Below are 17,412 nucleotides of genomic sequence, written 5' to 3'. Positions count from 1 at the left end.
TACTAATACTAATTCACTATATTTTTTTTATTATCATTTTAGCAGAAACTTTCTAAGTATAAGCATTAACAAATAATGCATTTTTTAAAGTTTTGTTATTGATTTTCTGAAGTGTGGAAGGAATTTTGTGGGTCATGTTGTTATCAACAAAGAATTCTATGAAATGAAAGATTCTTTTGGTTAAAAAAGTAAATTTTTTTTGTCTGTTTTTAGTTTTAATAGATTCTATTTACATTGGCTTAACTTTGACTTTTCAATAGTATCATATGTTGTAGCAAGATATGAAAATTAGTGTGGCATTGAGTTTAAATAAAAACACAGATTAAACAGGCAGACCCAGAAGGTTTATTGTTTTGAGTACTGTTCATTTTTACAGCAGTTACAAGTTTATCTATATCAGTTGCCAAAGAAGGTGAATAAATAACAGGATCATAACTATGGTAATTTTTTTTATAAAATTCAAAAAAAGTATATTGCTACCCAAGATTTTTGGATAGTAATGTATATTCAAGTCAATGTATTCAAGTGTATTCAGACCCAAAAGTCTTGTTTTGGTTATTATGAATGTAAAAGAATTATGTAATGAAATGGTGGTGCATACTTTTAGTAGTATAGTATGTGTATATAATGGAGTTTCATTTTTTCTCTCTCATCATTTGTTTTAGATGCGTCCAGATGTAAAAAAATTTGTATTCCATCTTGCCTGGTCTCCAGAAAAAGTTGATGCTGAGAATGTATGTATAAATACTTGTTAATTCACTTTTTTCTGTGAGTATAGGTCATTCTATAAAATAAGGAAACTAATATTTGATATGTGAAATAAGTGATAAATAAATAAAAATAAATAAAATAGAAATTAGCACATCCTTTAAAATTTGTAGCATTTTTTGATCTGCTGCTTGATTGTTCTTATTATTAATGTAGTTTTCAACCCTTCTGCTGATGAAAGACAACCAAGCTTTTAAGAAACATCTAGAGCAATTTAATCCAATAGTTTCATGTGAATTTCATTAACTATATTATAGCTTATCTTGAATAACAAAGTACTACTCCAACAATTTTAGCATGCATCTAGTGGCTTTCTGCTGTTATGTGTTTTATAAAAATTGGAGTACAGCTACTCTCAGTCTTACACTGCTGTTTATATGCATGTAGAATTTGTGTCATTTTGTGTTACTTTTGCTATGATATTCAAACAATATTTAAAATTTAGAAAGAATTTAAGTCATTGAACCAGGTTTAATTTTCTTCAAAATATTTTGATGGCTTTAAGCTTCCGAACTTCATTTAAATTAAATTAAACTGCAAATTGAAATTAAGACATACTTCATGTATGAAGTTTCATTAGGTTAGCTGTAATTAAGATTACAACTGGATAAGATAGATTATATTAAATTAAGATAATGTTTATCAACTTGTTTTGGTAAACCTAACAAAACTTCAAATGTGAAGTTTCATTAGGTTAACCACACTTAGCATTCTTTACTACAATAAAGCTTGTATATTCATAGTTGCCCTGCTACCAAATGTCTAGCTTGATAGTGGCTTCTATCTGAGTACACTATAGTTATTAATGAAAAGAAAACCTCTGTTAATGCTCATGCCATGCCATGATGAGATAAGGTTTTCTCAAAGCACAAACTACTTTTATTGCCCTGAGATGAATTTACAAATGTATTTCATATACACTATCCTACCAAAGTCATGGGACATTTGTAATCAGAGCAATAGCCAGGTACTCCAGCACCCAGACAAAATAATTTTTCCCCCTCCTCCATAAATAATCATTACAAATTAGTAGTGAATTAATAAAATATAATTCTCAATCTCAAGATACAAAAATATGTCTGATATAAAAATATTTTGAAAAAAATAATAAAATTAATAAATTTAGAAAAAAAACTTGGAAAAATAATGTTAATACAGTATATATTATAAAATTACTCTACAGGCCTTTATTATAGCATTGTGACAAACTCATCAATTATCAGCCTAGGAAACAAAAAAAAAAAAAAAAAAAAAAATCACAGGGAACTAAATCTGATAAGTATGGCAGATGATAAATACCAAAGTGATGATATGCTTCACTAGATATTCTTGAATGGAAAGTGCCAAGTGTGCATTGGCATGGGCATGAATGGCCAGACCACTTTTCCAGTTATTTTCTTTGAACAGCATTATACAATCACTGTAGAACTTTTTGTAGTATTCCTGGTTCACTGTTTGATTATGCAAGACAAATTCATAATGAATAATTCCCTGTGAATCAAAAAGTATGATGAGCATGATCTCACATTTGATTGGGGTTGTTTTTCTGTTTTTGGACATTAGAGAAAATGGAGTCTTCCATTGATAGAATTAGGCATTTGTTTCCAGGTCATAGACATCCACAATTTTTCACGAGTAATTATGGATGAAATCAAAGTTTGGATCAGCAGCAGCACATTAACAAAATTCTGATATGCAAGAACTTGTTGCTCTCTATGATCATCAGTGAGAATGCAAAGCACAAACTTGACTGAAATGTGTTTCATTACCAAATCTTGTATTAATTGACATAAGAATCCCATAAGAAATACCAATTTCACTAGCAACTTTGTGGATAATTAATCATCAATTGTGAATGCAAACAATCAAATCATTGGTTTTTGAAATTGAAGGGCAGCCAGAGCAAGGATCATCTTTAATGACAAATGACCCTCTTTATACTTCGAAAACCACTGAAAAGTCTTCAAATGACACATAGCATCTTTTGAAAGCTGTTTTGAACAGTGTGCGGATTTTTGTTACACTTAAATTGAACAAATTAATTTAAAAGCAAAATTTAAAGCAAAATTTTATGCAAATTTGCTGCTCGGAAAAATCACTGATTTTAAAAATGCAACAGAACACAGGCGCCTCCATAGCCAGGTGGGCAGGAGCAGCAGTGCATAGCACACGCTTCTCATAAACATAAATTCAGTTTTAAAAGAATTTTGGCAGCATTGTGCCTTTTTATGTTCGCAGTATATATGCATAAGCACCTTGTCATCCATTTGTGCACATCTGTGTAATAATTCGACTCCCAGTGGATAGATTTTCATGAAATTTTATATTTGGGTCTTTTATCAGAAGAAAAATTTGTCATGCCATCCCAAATTTCATAAAATCAAACAAACAGAAATATGGCAATTATTATTTGTTGAATCATTATTTTTGTCATATATATCATATAGGTTGGCCATATACCATATATTGTAGCTACTGCACTGTACAGATTTTTTTCTGAAATTTTGTATTTAGCTCTTTTAAAAAGATTTATGAAGCTCTCCAAAATTTTATTAAAATTGGACAAAAAAAAAAAGCTGGCAATTATTATTATTATTATTTCCTTTTTTTTTTTCTTTTTTTTTTGACAGTACAGATAGTCTATCCCATAGACTATCTGTACTGTATATTGTAACTGAAGCACTGGATTATGCTTGTTACTGTATTCAGGTTGGAGGAGTGAATAGGCAATGTGGTGGATGTGCAGAAACAAAATGTTCTTGGTTCTCACTTTGTTTATAAACTTTCTCTTTGAGAAGCTCATTATTTTATCAGTTTACTAAATATATAAATCATGAATTATTACTATTTGCTTATTGTATTAATCACAGCAGAAACATGAAATGCATGTTATTTTCAGTTGTTATTAAAATCCAGGAAGAATGTATTATGATCATAATATGCATTGATAGCATACTATGATCTGATATGATGTATATATGTTACTATTTGTTTAATTATTTAATTAATTATTAAATCACAGGGTGTGAAATATGTGTTGCATTTCATATGCTGTGATTACAAAGTATTACAAAATGTTGAGTGAATATTACATTGTTAGGTGTGTGCAGTGAACTGAAAATGTTTACATTTATATATTATAAGTAAATCAGTTAGTTATAACAAGATAATCAGCTGTCTACTTTTCACTGTTATTCACATAAAAATAAAAAATGTAATTAATTTAGATTTTAAGAAATAAGAATTGAATACACCTTAAATGTTGTTTATTTTTATATTTATAAAAAATTTACTGTTACATTGTCTACTGTGCTGTTTATTCTTGTATTAACTACTCACTTAAAATACTACATTAAAAGAAAAATGATTATTTTGGAAATATTTTGGGATTGTCTCCTTTGATGCACATTCTTTTGCATTGAACAGTAATTTTTTTATAAATACTGTATTTATAAAATATTTATAAATATAATATTTGCTTATTATATACTTATTATATTAATCACAGTAGAAACATAAAATATGTGTTATATTCAATTGTTATTAAAATCCAATAATTGGATTTGTGAACTAAAAGACCAAAAGATAAATGATGGATATGCATAAGGTACATGATAAGGTAAAGAAGGATTTCGTCTGCTGTAGGTCCCATATCATCAGGAACCACAGGATACCAATATCCAAAACAACCAAGGGACATAGCATTTCAATAGCCTGTAAACCTGCTTGAGGATATTTTAGGAGAGATATAAAACTGCTAGAAGAGATGCAGAGAAGGGCAACAAGATTGTTGAGGGGAAACAACAGGGGGCTCTTACCAAGAAAGGCTTCAGTTCTGCAAATTGCAGCATCCAGAGACTAGAAACCTGCAAGGTGATCTGATTGAGGTGCTTAAGGCTTTTAATGGATTGAGCAAGCTCAATATGAGAGCATTCTTCCTCTTGCTGAGACTATGAGGAAGAATGCTTGCAGAATAAATGTGTGGACATCTGTCTTCAGCCAGTGGGTCATTGATTGTTGGAACAAACTTCTGTCTGTTGTTGTAGAAGTGGATAGTTTGAATATATTAAAGGAAGAACTGTACAAAATACTGGAGGGGTTGGGTGGGTGATGTGGGAAAGTTTTTTTTTTTTTTTTTTTTGCTGTTGCTGTATAAGCTTGCTTTCTTGAATCATGAATACTTCTAAAACTAATATAGTATAATTATGTGGAATAGTCATAATATATAAAAATATATTGTGATTAACCACATAATCACACCATTTTGAACAGTATAAAAACATATGAATTCTGTTAGAATTTGTTATACTGAAATTTTGAAAAAAGTGCCAATGTTATGCATATTGGCACTTTTTTCACACAGATATAAGGCAGTTGGCCCTGTAATAATAAGTATGGAGTGAGGAGATAGATTGATAGAGAGAGAGAGAGAGAGAGAGAGAGAGAGAGAGAGAGAGAGAGAGAGAGAGAGAGAGAGATCATAATTTATAATACTGTAAATAACTCTTATGAGATGCTGTTATTCTTTATGTCAATTATAATTTTTCTGTTATGTCTTATTATTTAATAGAAAAGTCATAATATAAAAACAGTAGTATACTCCTAATTCAAAAGGAAAAGCAAGGTATTTTTTTGGAAACACAAAACACTTTTCTTGGAGGGGTGCAAAAAATTATGAATTGAGAGAGTCCTTATCAGAGATGTTTGAAATAAATGTAAAAAATTGTTACCTATACTATACCAGAAAACCTGCCACTGAATACCATACTTGATTTGAATCTGAATTTGAAGTGATTTGTGAAAAATATTAAATATTTTTCACAAATATTAAAGTAGAAGTTACTAGTCAAAAGAAAAAAACATATTTATCTTAGATTTCTTATGAATAAATATAAAAATTTTAGGAATAATTTTACAGTCTTGGCCATTTCAGATTCAAATAAATATGATGACTATTCTACAAACTCGAAGATAAACTTTAATTTTAGTTCAGGAGATAAACAATATGTTAAATGTTTGTTATACACATGTTTATCTTTTCAGATATTTATAAAATATTATTTAGAATATTTCATTTAATTATTCTAGGCCATTCGTCCACTTCTAGAATATCTGAATGCAAATCTAAAAGCTCTTTATGAGAATCTGCTTGATGCAAACTTTGACAGGCTTCTAGAGGTTCTCTGGACCGTTGTCCTCCAGGAATTGACAGAGACATCCAGCACCAACATTGGTGTATGTGCAGAGTTAGTGCATCTCTGAACTGTTTCATCTTTTTAATATTGGCTGTAATTTAATTTATTTCAACTTAATACAGTTATTTGAAATGAAAAATGCAATATAGATTAGTTTAATTATGTTTTAGGTAAAAAAAAAAATAGAAACATTACTAGTCTTATGTAGGGAGTCCTATAAATTCTGTTCTCATGTATCATCTCTATCTAAGCCTTGTACAAATTTCATCTTGTATACAGAAGAATATGTCAGATAGGAAATTAAGCACTGATCCGGCAAAGTTTTTTCATTATATTTTTACTGCTCTAGTTATTATGCCAAAAAAATAAAACAGGTATCCATATTACAGAAGTGATAAGTGGGATGTAGGCAAAACATGCAGTGCTATAGGCTGCTTCTAAAGAAAGAAGAGTGTCCATTTCCACATTAATTTTTAGCTGTTGAGTTGATACAAAGAAATGCCAAAAGCATGGAGCAGTTTTGTGATAATTGCTCTCCAGGAATTTGGTGATATCAGCTTTACTCATTCAATTTTAGTGGCAGTTTTGAACATCATGTAAACTTACCTGCTATTGAACTTTGATGTTTAACCATTTACCTCTTACCAAGACAGGCTTAAGCTCTGCAAATTGCAGCGTCTGGAGACTAGGCACCTGTGAGGTAATCTGATTGAGGTGTATAAGGCCTTGAATAAGTTGAGCAGGCTCAATTCTGATGGGATTCTTCCTCTTGGTCAGATTACGAACCTGAGGGGCATAAATTCAAATTGAGGAAAGACAGTTGTAGAATAGTGCAGAAATTTGCCTTTAGCTAGTGGGTAGTTGATTGCTGGAACAAACTTCTATCTGTTGATGTTGTGAAAGTTGATAGCTTAAATAAATTCAAGGAGGAACTGGACAAACTTTTAGAGTGAATGGATGTGTGAAATATATATATATTTTTTGGCTAATGCTACATAAGCTTGCATCACATGCCTCTACTACTACTACAAAAAGAAACTTCTGTTTGAAGAACATTGAATGTTGATGGTAATGGGAGAATATACCTGTTGTTTTAATGTTAAGTAAAGTAAGCGTTAAGTGTTAAATTCCTATATTTTATAGGAATAAAGATATGATAAACATATTTTTTCCGATAAGACCAGCTTTATGGAACATTGCATGTGCTGGATTTCTTATTTAGCTGTTATAATATACATACACTTCACTTCATGAATCTAATGAAGATTTTATATGAATATGGACCTATTAATTTTCTTCCAATTATCATTAACTTTCCTGTGAGAATATGATTTTGTTGATAATGGAATAAACTCCTACCCAGTGGTCTAATCTAGTCTTCCTAAAGTTTTCCTGATAATGCTGTTGAAGTGGCACTTATTTTATAGACAGTTATTGTAAAGCATTTCTCTGATTTAAATGTATGGCAAATTGCTTGCTGTACACTTTTCTTGTGTATTTCACATTATGGTATCATTCTCTGTGAATAATTCTAGTAAATATAGATTGTTGGTACTACGTTTCACAGTTTAATCCATTTTCAAGCATGCTTGCAAGCACTAGTTTTACCTAGTCATTTGTTTTAATTTTAAAGATTTCTCAAATGGTAGATCAAAAAACTGGGACAGAAACTTTTCTTAAAGATGTTATGAGTTACGATTAAGTGAACAGGGGATTGAAATACATCACACTCAGTTGCAGGATAAATACGTGCAGTTTTAGATGCCAGTTTTTCTGCAGTTAATGGGACTTGGAATTATTTAGCACTGATCCTGACACTCTTATTCAAAGAAGATTAATTTCTTCTTCTGTAGCACTTGAGTGAAGTTATTTCTCATTTCTTTTCCATAACTATAGGACTTTCGATTAAGATGACAATGAATAATACCTTTTATTGACTTATATGACCTCCCTTCTGTAATTGTTACTCTTATTTATTCCTCCACTTTTCTGCCTCTGAAGATTCCAGAAATTCAGTATGACATTTATACAGCTCACCACTTATGAAGCTTATTGAGTTTTCAAATATGAGCTGTTAAATGGTCTTAGCCTTTCTTTGGACATAATAATTATTCTATAATAGGACTTACATCCAATTTTTTATAGAACAGGCAAATTAAATGAAAAAACAAAGTATTTTCAGAAACATTAATCTCTTCTCCCAAATTATTAGGTTTACACCACAGTTTCCTCAATGCTACAGTACAAATAAGTAAAACATCTAAAGAAGTAAAATTCTGCTTATTCATAATGGGTGCCACCTTCATTGGCCATGGTTTACTGACTTCCTGGCGCCTCCGTAGCCAGGTGGGAAGGAGCAGCAGTGCGTAGCACACGCTTCTTGATTAGACCGGGGTTCGAGCCCGTCACCACCAAATACGGAGGATTCGGAAAGGTCAGGGAATGACCACCGCATATCCCGGAGCAATATGGCCTTAGTTGCTAATGCTCCTAAAAAAAAAAAACCAAACCAAACCAAACCAAACTGACTTCCCATCGGTGACAACCTATTTGTTCCCTTCCCCAGCTCTCTTCATTTTTTTTTTTTTTTTTTTATAAAAACCCCAAAAACAACAGGTAATAGAACCTATAGTATGTAGCACCATGCATGGGCTGATGGTCGAGAATATGAAAGAAGATACTTGTTGACATTAGACTTGAATTTCTGTAGATTGTAATTTTTAGGAAAAACATGTGAAGGAAGATTGCTCCAGAAAACAGAAGGTGAATGACTAAATGAGGAAGAAGGAAAGTTGTCCAGTAAAAGGATGTTGACCAGTTGCAGCACATGTTTGGACTGATTTGGAAGAGAGGGCAGGAATTATAGAAGCCAATTCAGAGGAACAGTGCCCATGGAAGTATCTATAGAAAAGGCATGCAGCAGAAACAGAACATCTATGAAGCAGAGCAGAGAGATTCGCTTAGAGATGAGTTATTAAATAACCTAACTGCCTCTTTTGAATGGAATCTAAAAGCCTGAAAGAGGTTTTGGGGGCATTGCCCCAGATGTGGGTACAATATTCCATGGCTGGGAAGATTTGCAATTTGTACAGATTGAACAGTAATGCCAAAGAAAAGTAACTCCAAGGAACAAAAGAGAAACCCAGTTTTTTAGATGCAGAGGAAGCTGTATTTGTAATGTGCTATTATCAATCCACTGCAGGATGGAAGCCTCATCAGCAATTCATGATGAAGGAAATAGATCATAATCTGCCACACTGGTTGGTCCAGTGTGGATTGGTAGATCAACCATATTTATCAGTCAGGGGCTTGAACCCCAGTCTACTCAAAGAGCATGTGCTATTGCACTCCTGGTCCTGAACTACTCAGCTACGGAGACCCTTTTTTTTTCTTTTTTTTTTTTTTTTTACAATGTCGAGAGAGATTAGAAGTCAGGGTAATCCCCAATAAAGATATGACCTTACCTAGAAATAAGTGTCATAGAACATAAGCATAGGAGCAGAAGAATCCTTTTTGCAAGATATAAGTTGGGATGGAGTTTTAGAAGGATTGAAGTCAACCAAGTTATCATTGTCCCACTGGAGAATTACCTGGTGATTATCATTTAAGGAATTGGTAGTGGATATTCAAGAATTTGAAACTGTTTGTGCAGGACAAGGTTTCTCAAACTGGAAGGTGACATAAAACATGCTACCATCGGCAAAACTATGGGTAGGATTTCCGGTCAAAGGAAGAAAAGCATTAATATACAAGAGGAAAAGAGTGGGAGAAAGAACTGAACCTTGGGGAACAACAGCATTTGTAGAGAAGTTAGAAGACAGAGAGCCATCTACCATCACCTGCAGTGAGCAGTCAGAGAGAAAACTGGATACCCAGTTACAAAAAACAGTTTGGCAAACCATAAAATGGAAGCCTATTTAGAAAACCTTTATTCCAAATGCGATCAAAAGCCTTTGAACCATCAAGGGCAACTGCTTGAGTTTCACTAAATCTTTCCATTGCATTTGTCTAAAGTTTGTAACATGAAAATTTGACGTAAATTAATATAAAAATGTAAAAATTTGTAACATAAGGTTTTTCAAAGGCATTAGCATTAGTAGAGGCATTTGATGCAAGAAAGCAAGCTTATGCAGCATCAGCCAAAAAAAAAAAAAAAAAACACTTCCACTTCGCCCCTCTGTTCGTTCAAAATACCTGTCCAGCTGAGCCTTAAACTTATTTAGGCTATCGACCTCCACGACAAGGGATGGAAGTCTGTTCCACCAACCAACCACCCGCTGGCTAAAGGCAAATTTCCGCACGTCTATACTACATCTGTCTTTCCTCAATTTGAATTTATGCCCTCTCAGGTGATTATTCTGAGCTAGAGGAAGAATCCCATCAGCATTGAGCATGCTCAAACCATTCAAGGCTTTATACACCTCTATCAGATCACCTCGCTGGTGCCTAGTCTCCAGACACTGTAATTTGCAAAACTTAAGCCTTTCTTCGTAAGAGCACCCCTTTGTTCCATTCACTAATCTTGTTGCCCTTCTCTGTACTCGTTCCAGCAGCTCTACATCCTTCTTGAAATGAGGCCTCCAGACCTGTATACAGTACTCTAGGTGTGGCCTGACCATTGCCTTATACAAGGGAATAATCACCTCCTTATCCCTGCTGGAAAAATTCCTGTATATCATTGACAATACTCCATGAGCTACAGGAAGGCGGGAAACATAAGCCAGAATATCAACAGTGGATCAATGCTGATGGAATCCATACGTGTGATCATTAATCAAATGAAAGAATTCTAGGTAGTTTAACAGTTCGCAGTTAAATTATTTCTTCATTAATTTAAAAGAGTAGAAGTAAATGCAATAGGACAATAATTAGATGGGAGGGATTTGTCATCTTTTTTAGGAACTGGCTGGATATGAGGAAACTTCCAAGCAAAAGGGGGAAAACACCTTTGGAATAAGAAAGTGAAAAAAGTGACCCAGGACAGGAGTAAGTTCAGGAGCACAGGTTTTGAGATCATTCAAAGTTGTTCTGACATCATTGTGATGGAAGACACACAAGGAGACACAGAATGGAGCTTCGTGTGAATGGTAGGAGGTAGCATCCTAGAAAAGTAGAATGCTGTCAGGTCAGCTTTATCTTTGGCTGAAATTGAAATAGAACTATCTGGTTTTAACAGAGGTGGGAATAGAAATGGATAAAAGTTGCAGCCAATAGCTCTGGCAACAGACCAGAATGCTTGACTACCATTCGGACAAGAAGCAAGTTTTCTACCCTTAGCCTGTTCGAAATTTAGTTTGGACTGATTAATAACCACTTTACAATTGTGAGCTTTGATGTAGGAAAACCAGTTATTAACCCTAGATTTGGATTGAAGTGAATTGCAGTATGCAACATTCTTATTGTTGTTGTTATTTGATTTTTAGGAGTATTAGCAACTAAGGCCATATTGCTCCGGGGATATGCGGTGGTCATTCCCTGACCTTTCTGCATCCTCCGTATTTGGTGGTCACGGGCTCAAACCCATGAAACCCTTGGAACATCCACTGGGCAGAACCAGGTAATCATTGCTGCAAATGTAGAGTGCACGCACGAGGTGTATGCCATCACTTGTCACATTGTAACACAACTGCCTCTATGATTGAGTGCATGTGCATGCCTCTGTTGTGATTATAGACACTATGGCAACCAGATGTATGAAGTGACTCAAGCCACAACCATTGATGGTAGCGACGTGAGTGGTCAGTGACTTCAGTATCACGTCACAGATTTAGATTGTGCTGCATGGACCAATAGTGCTCTGCAACTGCAGAGTGCTCAGAGTCAGCAGTCCGGATGGCTCTCTCATGTTCTGAATTGTGTGTAGCTGCCAACGTGTAGTTTTCGAGATCTCTTTAGATTTAAACCAGTTATTAACCCTAGATTCCAACTGCTCCAAGACTTTGATAGGAGGGTCATGTACTGGTTTGTAAATGTCGGGATTGAGTAGAAGGGAGAGGGCCTTATCCAGAGAGTCAGATCAATTCATAACCACAGTGCGGCATCCTTTGTCAGCAGGCAGAATGACTATGGTATAGTCCCTTCTGAGTGAACTAAGGGCTGCAAGCTGATGACGGTTGAGGTTGAGCCAATGGGGTAGGCATGTTACAGGATGGAAGTGGTCTTGGAATTGAATTGGAATCAAACAATACCCTCTCCTTTCAGATGTGAGCCTGCAACGTGCAGGCTCACATCTGAAAACTTCAGCCTACCGAAAACCCATGTGTACTGGCCAGTTTAATAACTAAGTCAGCTCATGCTCCGGGCTACTTACTCAGTAATCACGCACGCACTAATCACCCTTGCCTAGACCCATTCCAGCTCCATGGACGACAGATGTAATGAAGTTTCGAAAATAAGGGCTGGCCATACAAACTGTGGCTATCCTGCTTATGCTCTAGACAAATGCGATTTGCAGGCTTGTCAGCTTGCCGCACACCCTAGGCTCCCACCCCTTAGTGACGAGATGATCTCTACCATCTACATCCCGTATTACCCAGGCGTTTCAGAATGCCTTTCTAAGATCCTACATGGATCCAATTTATCAATGTAGGATCAATTGGATCCATGCAAGCACTTTCTCCAATATTGATATTGAATAAAGTACTTGCTGCTTCCCAGTAGAATATTACAATCTTTTGTCTCGTGGGTGAAAACACCCATCCTCTCTTTTTTACAAAGTGGCTCAATATGGCGCCTCCATAGCCAGGTGGGCAGGAACAGCAGTGCGTAGCACACTCTTCTTGATTAGACCGGGGTTCAAGCCTGTGACCACCAAATACAGAGGATGCAGAAAGGTCACGGAATGACCACCGCACATCCCCGGAGCAATATGGCCTTAGTTGCTAATGCTCCTAAAAACCAAATAACAAACAACAACAAACAACAGCGGCTTGATAAACCGCATCATGTGTCACAGATTTAAGCCATCTGGACTGCTAACTCTGAGCACTCTGCAGTTGCAGAGCACTATTGGTCCATGCAGCATGACCTAAATCTGTGACATGATGCTGAAGTCATTGACCACTCATGTCACTACCATCAATGGCTGTGGCTCGAGTCACTTCATATATCCAGTTGCCATAGTATCCTCAATCACAACAGAGGCAGCATGCACATGCACCCAATCATAGAGGCAGTTGTGTTACAATGTGACAAGTGATGGCCTGCATCTTACATTTGCAGCAACAATTACCTGGTTCTGACCAGTGAATGTTCTTAGCATTATGTGCATGATCTCTGTTTGCCTGGCATGACCATGCCCAGCACATTCTTCATTCCATTGTAATGTTATCTTATTTATTGTATTTTTGCCTATATTACCTCATTTTTGTTTCCAATAAACCTTTGTTACCATTTTCCGGTCAGTCACTATATATATTTACTGTATCAAGAGGCCTCTTTACTTAAATTCAATATATTTATATTTAGTTATATTTAATATATTTATTCGTATATAGCACTGTTGGCAGGAAGGATTTTAGAAATTAGTTATCAGACTAAAGGAAAGTTGTGATAAGTTTGTATGATGAGAATAAATATTGAGAAAACGAAGGTTATGAGAATGGGAAGAAAAAGGTGTGGGTTAAATATTGAAATAGGAGGAGAGAAGAGAACAGGTGAATGAGTATAGATATTTGGGAAGCCTGAATGGTGGAAGAAGCAAAGAGTGGTAGAGAAATAAGAATAGCTTGGGTAGAAAAAGCTTTTGAGAAGCAAAGAATTATATGGAAAATTAGAAATTTGTTAAGGAAAAAATTGGTATAATATTTGTTATGGAGTGTGGTGCTTTTTGCAGCAGAGATATGCACATTGAGAATGGAAGATATTAGGTGATTGGAAAGTTTTGAGATTTTTTTTAAGTTGTTACCTGATAAAATGCTTATATTTAAAAGTGAGAAATATAGTGGCAGAAAGAAATAAAAACACCAGATTTCCTTTCATCTAGTGGCAAATATGTCTGGCTTCTGACATGTTTAAGGAAAAGAATGGAAAAGATAAGATGGGTTGATAAAGTGGGAAATGACATTTTGAGATGGGTGAGTGAGAAGAGATGTTTGATTGAAATAATGAGAAGGTATAAGAGAAATTGAATTGGATGTGTGTTGTGAAGTGAGAGATTGATGAAGGATGTGATGGAGGGAAAAGTTGTGATTGAGGAAATCTGTGATTGATGGATTGAGAGAGGATTGTAGATATGAGGAAATGAAGGAGTGGCGAAGATAGGGAATATGGAGAAGAGATTGTTGAATTGTGTGCTTGGACCTGCTCTTGGCAGAACACTGGTGATGATTAACATTTATGTGAGATTCCTTTGTCATTGTTAAGAGGGATTTTAATTTAATAAGCTTCTTATTATCTGTGACAAAATATATAAACCTGTAACATTTCCTAGATGGACTGCAAGTGATTATTTTTGTTAATGTAGTAAGTGTAATATGATTGAAAGCTACTTTTAAGTACACTTCCCTATATAATGAACCTACAAATAATTGTACAGAAATTAAATGCGTTGATTTTAAAACTAATAGCCTTATTTTAGTATGTACTTAACTTTATCCCGTAAAATGTATTTTCCAATTTTCCCAGAAGCTCGTTTCATGACATTGTTGGCATCTATTTTCATTATGATGGAACATGGTAATTAATGTGTCATTAAAATTATTTCATTACATTGCAGAAGGAGAAACTCTCTTTTTTTAGTCGCCTATCATCATCCCTTAACATCCTAGTAGACCTATTCCATGGAGGAGGCAAAGGATTGCCATTAGAATGTATTCATAATGCCACTTATCAGGTATATCTCTTAACAATAAGAGAATTTATAGTTAAACAATTGTGTTTAAGAAATTTACTTTTAATAATTGTATATAATATGCAGTAGCTACAGAATCTGTACAAAATGCCAGTATTTCTTTTATAATAAAATCAAATCTTACTTAAAACAAAAAGAAAAAGTTTCTTCTGTGAAGATAAATAATAGGCATATAAAACTGAAAATGTAGAACTGTACTCTTTTCACTTTGGTTATTCTTGGAGCAGTGTTGAATTCAGCTGTGTTCAATAGATAACGCTTCACATTAAAAGAAACATTTTACCAATCCTTCTCCCCTGCCCAAGCCAAAAATTACAGTTCCCTTGGTGCTCTGATCTCGATTCCACATTCTCTCAAAAATTTTTCATAAAAAAATGAATTCTTTGCACAATTAGATATAATTTATGTATGCCTTTTATTTTTAAAAGTATTCATTTATTTTTGCCAATGTTGCATTCAGTTACCATATTATTCCTATTATAATATTTCATAGTAGTTTTAGTACTTGAACTTCTCAGTAAAGAGAGAGAAGAGAGAGTTGAGTTGTTACCTGATAAAATGCTTATATTTAAAAGTGAGAAATATAGTGGCAGAAAGAAATAAAAACACCAGATTTCCATTCATCTAGTGGCAAATATGTCTGGCTTCTGACATGTTTGCCAAAGAAGCTTACTCTCTCTCTCTCTCTCTTTCTCTCTCTCTCTCTCTCTCTTATTGGGATAGCCCAAAAGCCCAATGCTTTAAAGGTTTGAAGACATTGTATGTATCAAAAATCTTGATACATACAATGGATATTAACAAAAATCTCTGAAGAATAGATCAAAGACCTAGATTGTATGATGAGTGGAAAGAATAGAAAATTTTACTGTTTAATCACTGCACCCCCCCCAACTACCAAGTGAATGGCCTAAATACAATCACTGCTGAGTACCTGCCACTTGATATATCACCGCTTCAGCTACTTGATCCAGTTGTAAACCAGTGCTTTCTGAACAACTATCAAAGAATGCTAATAAACAAAATTGTGCTGCAGGCAATGTATTTATGTGTTTCAGGATGGGATGAGGTTAATGAAAAAATGATTGCCAACTGCTTCAGACATGCTCGATTTGTCACCTTGAATGAGAATCTTTGAAAACCAATGAAAATCTTTGCATGCTTCATCCTCTATGAATCATGAACAGTCTGTAATAGGGAAGAAGTTTTTGAGGATGTTTGTCATCGCCTAAACTTAGAGGTGAAATATATGTTTTGAAGAATACATCAAAATGCATACGTTTTATGCATTTTAGGATATGCATTAATAAAAATGAGCTCATTGGTGATATAATTGAACCTGAAATTTGTAATGATGAAGAAGAGGAACCTACTGTCATTAAGCAGGAAGTTTTGTTGAAGGGCCCTCATAAAGGGATTAGAACTTGTATGTGGTTTTTTTCAAACGCAACCTAACTACAAAGGTAAATTAACCACTGTTGTGTGCCTTCATGCTTCTTTTCTAAATTAGGCATTGATATACATATATATATATGTATATACACATCTACACTTCTACTTAAATGTTTGGAATCACAGCATATGACAATACTTTTCATTAATTTTTTTTTGAAATTAGCTATGACAATGTAAAATTTAATATAAAAACAACACACTACAAAATATTTTAAGGTTTTTTATTAAGCATTGAAAAATGTAGGCAAAAAAATATTGAAATTGATTAGTATTAACAACTATACTGAGTTTTCAGCAAAATATCCTCTGTTTATATGGAGGATATATCAACGAACAAGTCAACGAACATACATAAACCAATAATAATTTCTGAGTGGGATCTAAAACAAATATCCTATAAGTTCAAATTTAATAACAAAACATAACAACCCCCCATCCAGAACATCTACTAACGGGGACAGGTAGTCATGCACCTGGATTTCCAAGTGGAAACTTTCATATCCTTTCCTCTAAAAAACCTTTAAGCTGTTCTAAATCTCTAAATTTTCAAATTCCCAAACTATTAATGAAATACAAGGGGGCAAGAATTTTTCTTCTATCCACCTCCTCTTCCTTTCGCCTACTTAAACACACTCCCCCCCTGTGCTTTTGAAATACTATAATAGAATGTGCCTGGGCCATATAAATACAGCCTTTGACACGTGTTCACTTCCCCTTTGAAGATGGTATAAGCAAAAAGACCTCATCAAACTTCGGGGTTGTGATCTCCCTTTATACCTCTAGTTATTTGCCATGAATGGATTTAGGGTCAAAACTTGCATTAATTCCTTTTTCCTGTTACAAGGTTCATCTATCTTTAGGCAGGTTTGTTGTTTTGTTTGTTTGTTATTTGGTTTTTAGGAGCATTAGCAACTAAGGCCATATTGCTCCGGGATATGCGGTGGTCATTCCCTGACCTTTCCGCATCCTCCGTATTTGGTGGTGACGGGCTCGAACCCTGGTCTAATCAAGAAGCATGTGCTACGCACTGCTGTTCCTGCCCACCTGGCTACGGAGTCGTCTTTAGGCAGGCCTCTCAAAACTATTTCCATATATTCTAATTATACCTTACCTGGATGCAGTTATTCCTGAAAAACTTGAAAATCT

At 34.5% G+C, this 17,412-nt stretch overlaps 1 protein-coding gene across 1 annotated transcript in view; it reads left to right on the top strand.

Annotated features, from left to right (window-relative positions):
- The window catches only part of LOC150076771 (BAI1-associated protein 3-like), a 350,663-nt gene that overhangs the window by 283,626 nt on the left and 49,625 nt on the right, over positions 1-17,412 (top strand). The window contains exons 25-27 of the mRNA XM_090386647.1: positions 666-734; positions 5,857-6,003; positions 14,680-14,796. Of these exons, the coding sequence (XP_090242773.1) occupies positions 666-734; positions 5,857-6,003; positions 14,680-14,796 (333 nt within the window). The remainder of the gene's footprint in view (positions 1-665; positions 735-5,856; positions 6,004-14,679; positions 14,797-17,412) is intronic.

Source organism: Mastigoproctus giganteus, chromosome 12, assembly GCF_048544385.1.
Source record: "Mastigoproctus giganteus isolate SK-2022 chromosome 12, ASM4854438v1, whole genome shotgun sequence".
NCBI lineage: Eukaryota > Metazoa > Arthropoda > Arachnida > Uropygi > Thelyphonidae > Mastigoproctus > Mastigoproctus giganteus.
This window is presented reverse-complemented; position numbering and strand designations above follow the sequence as displayed.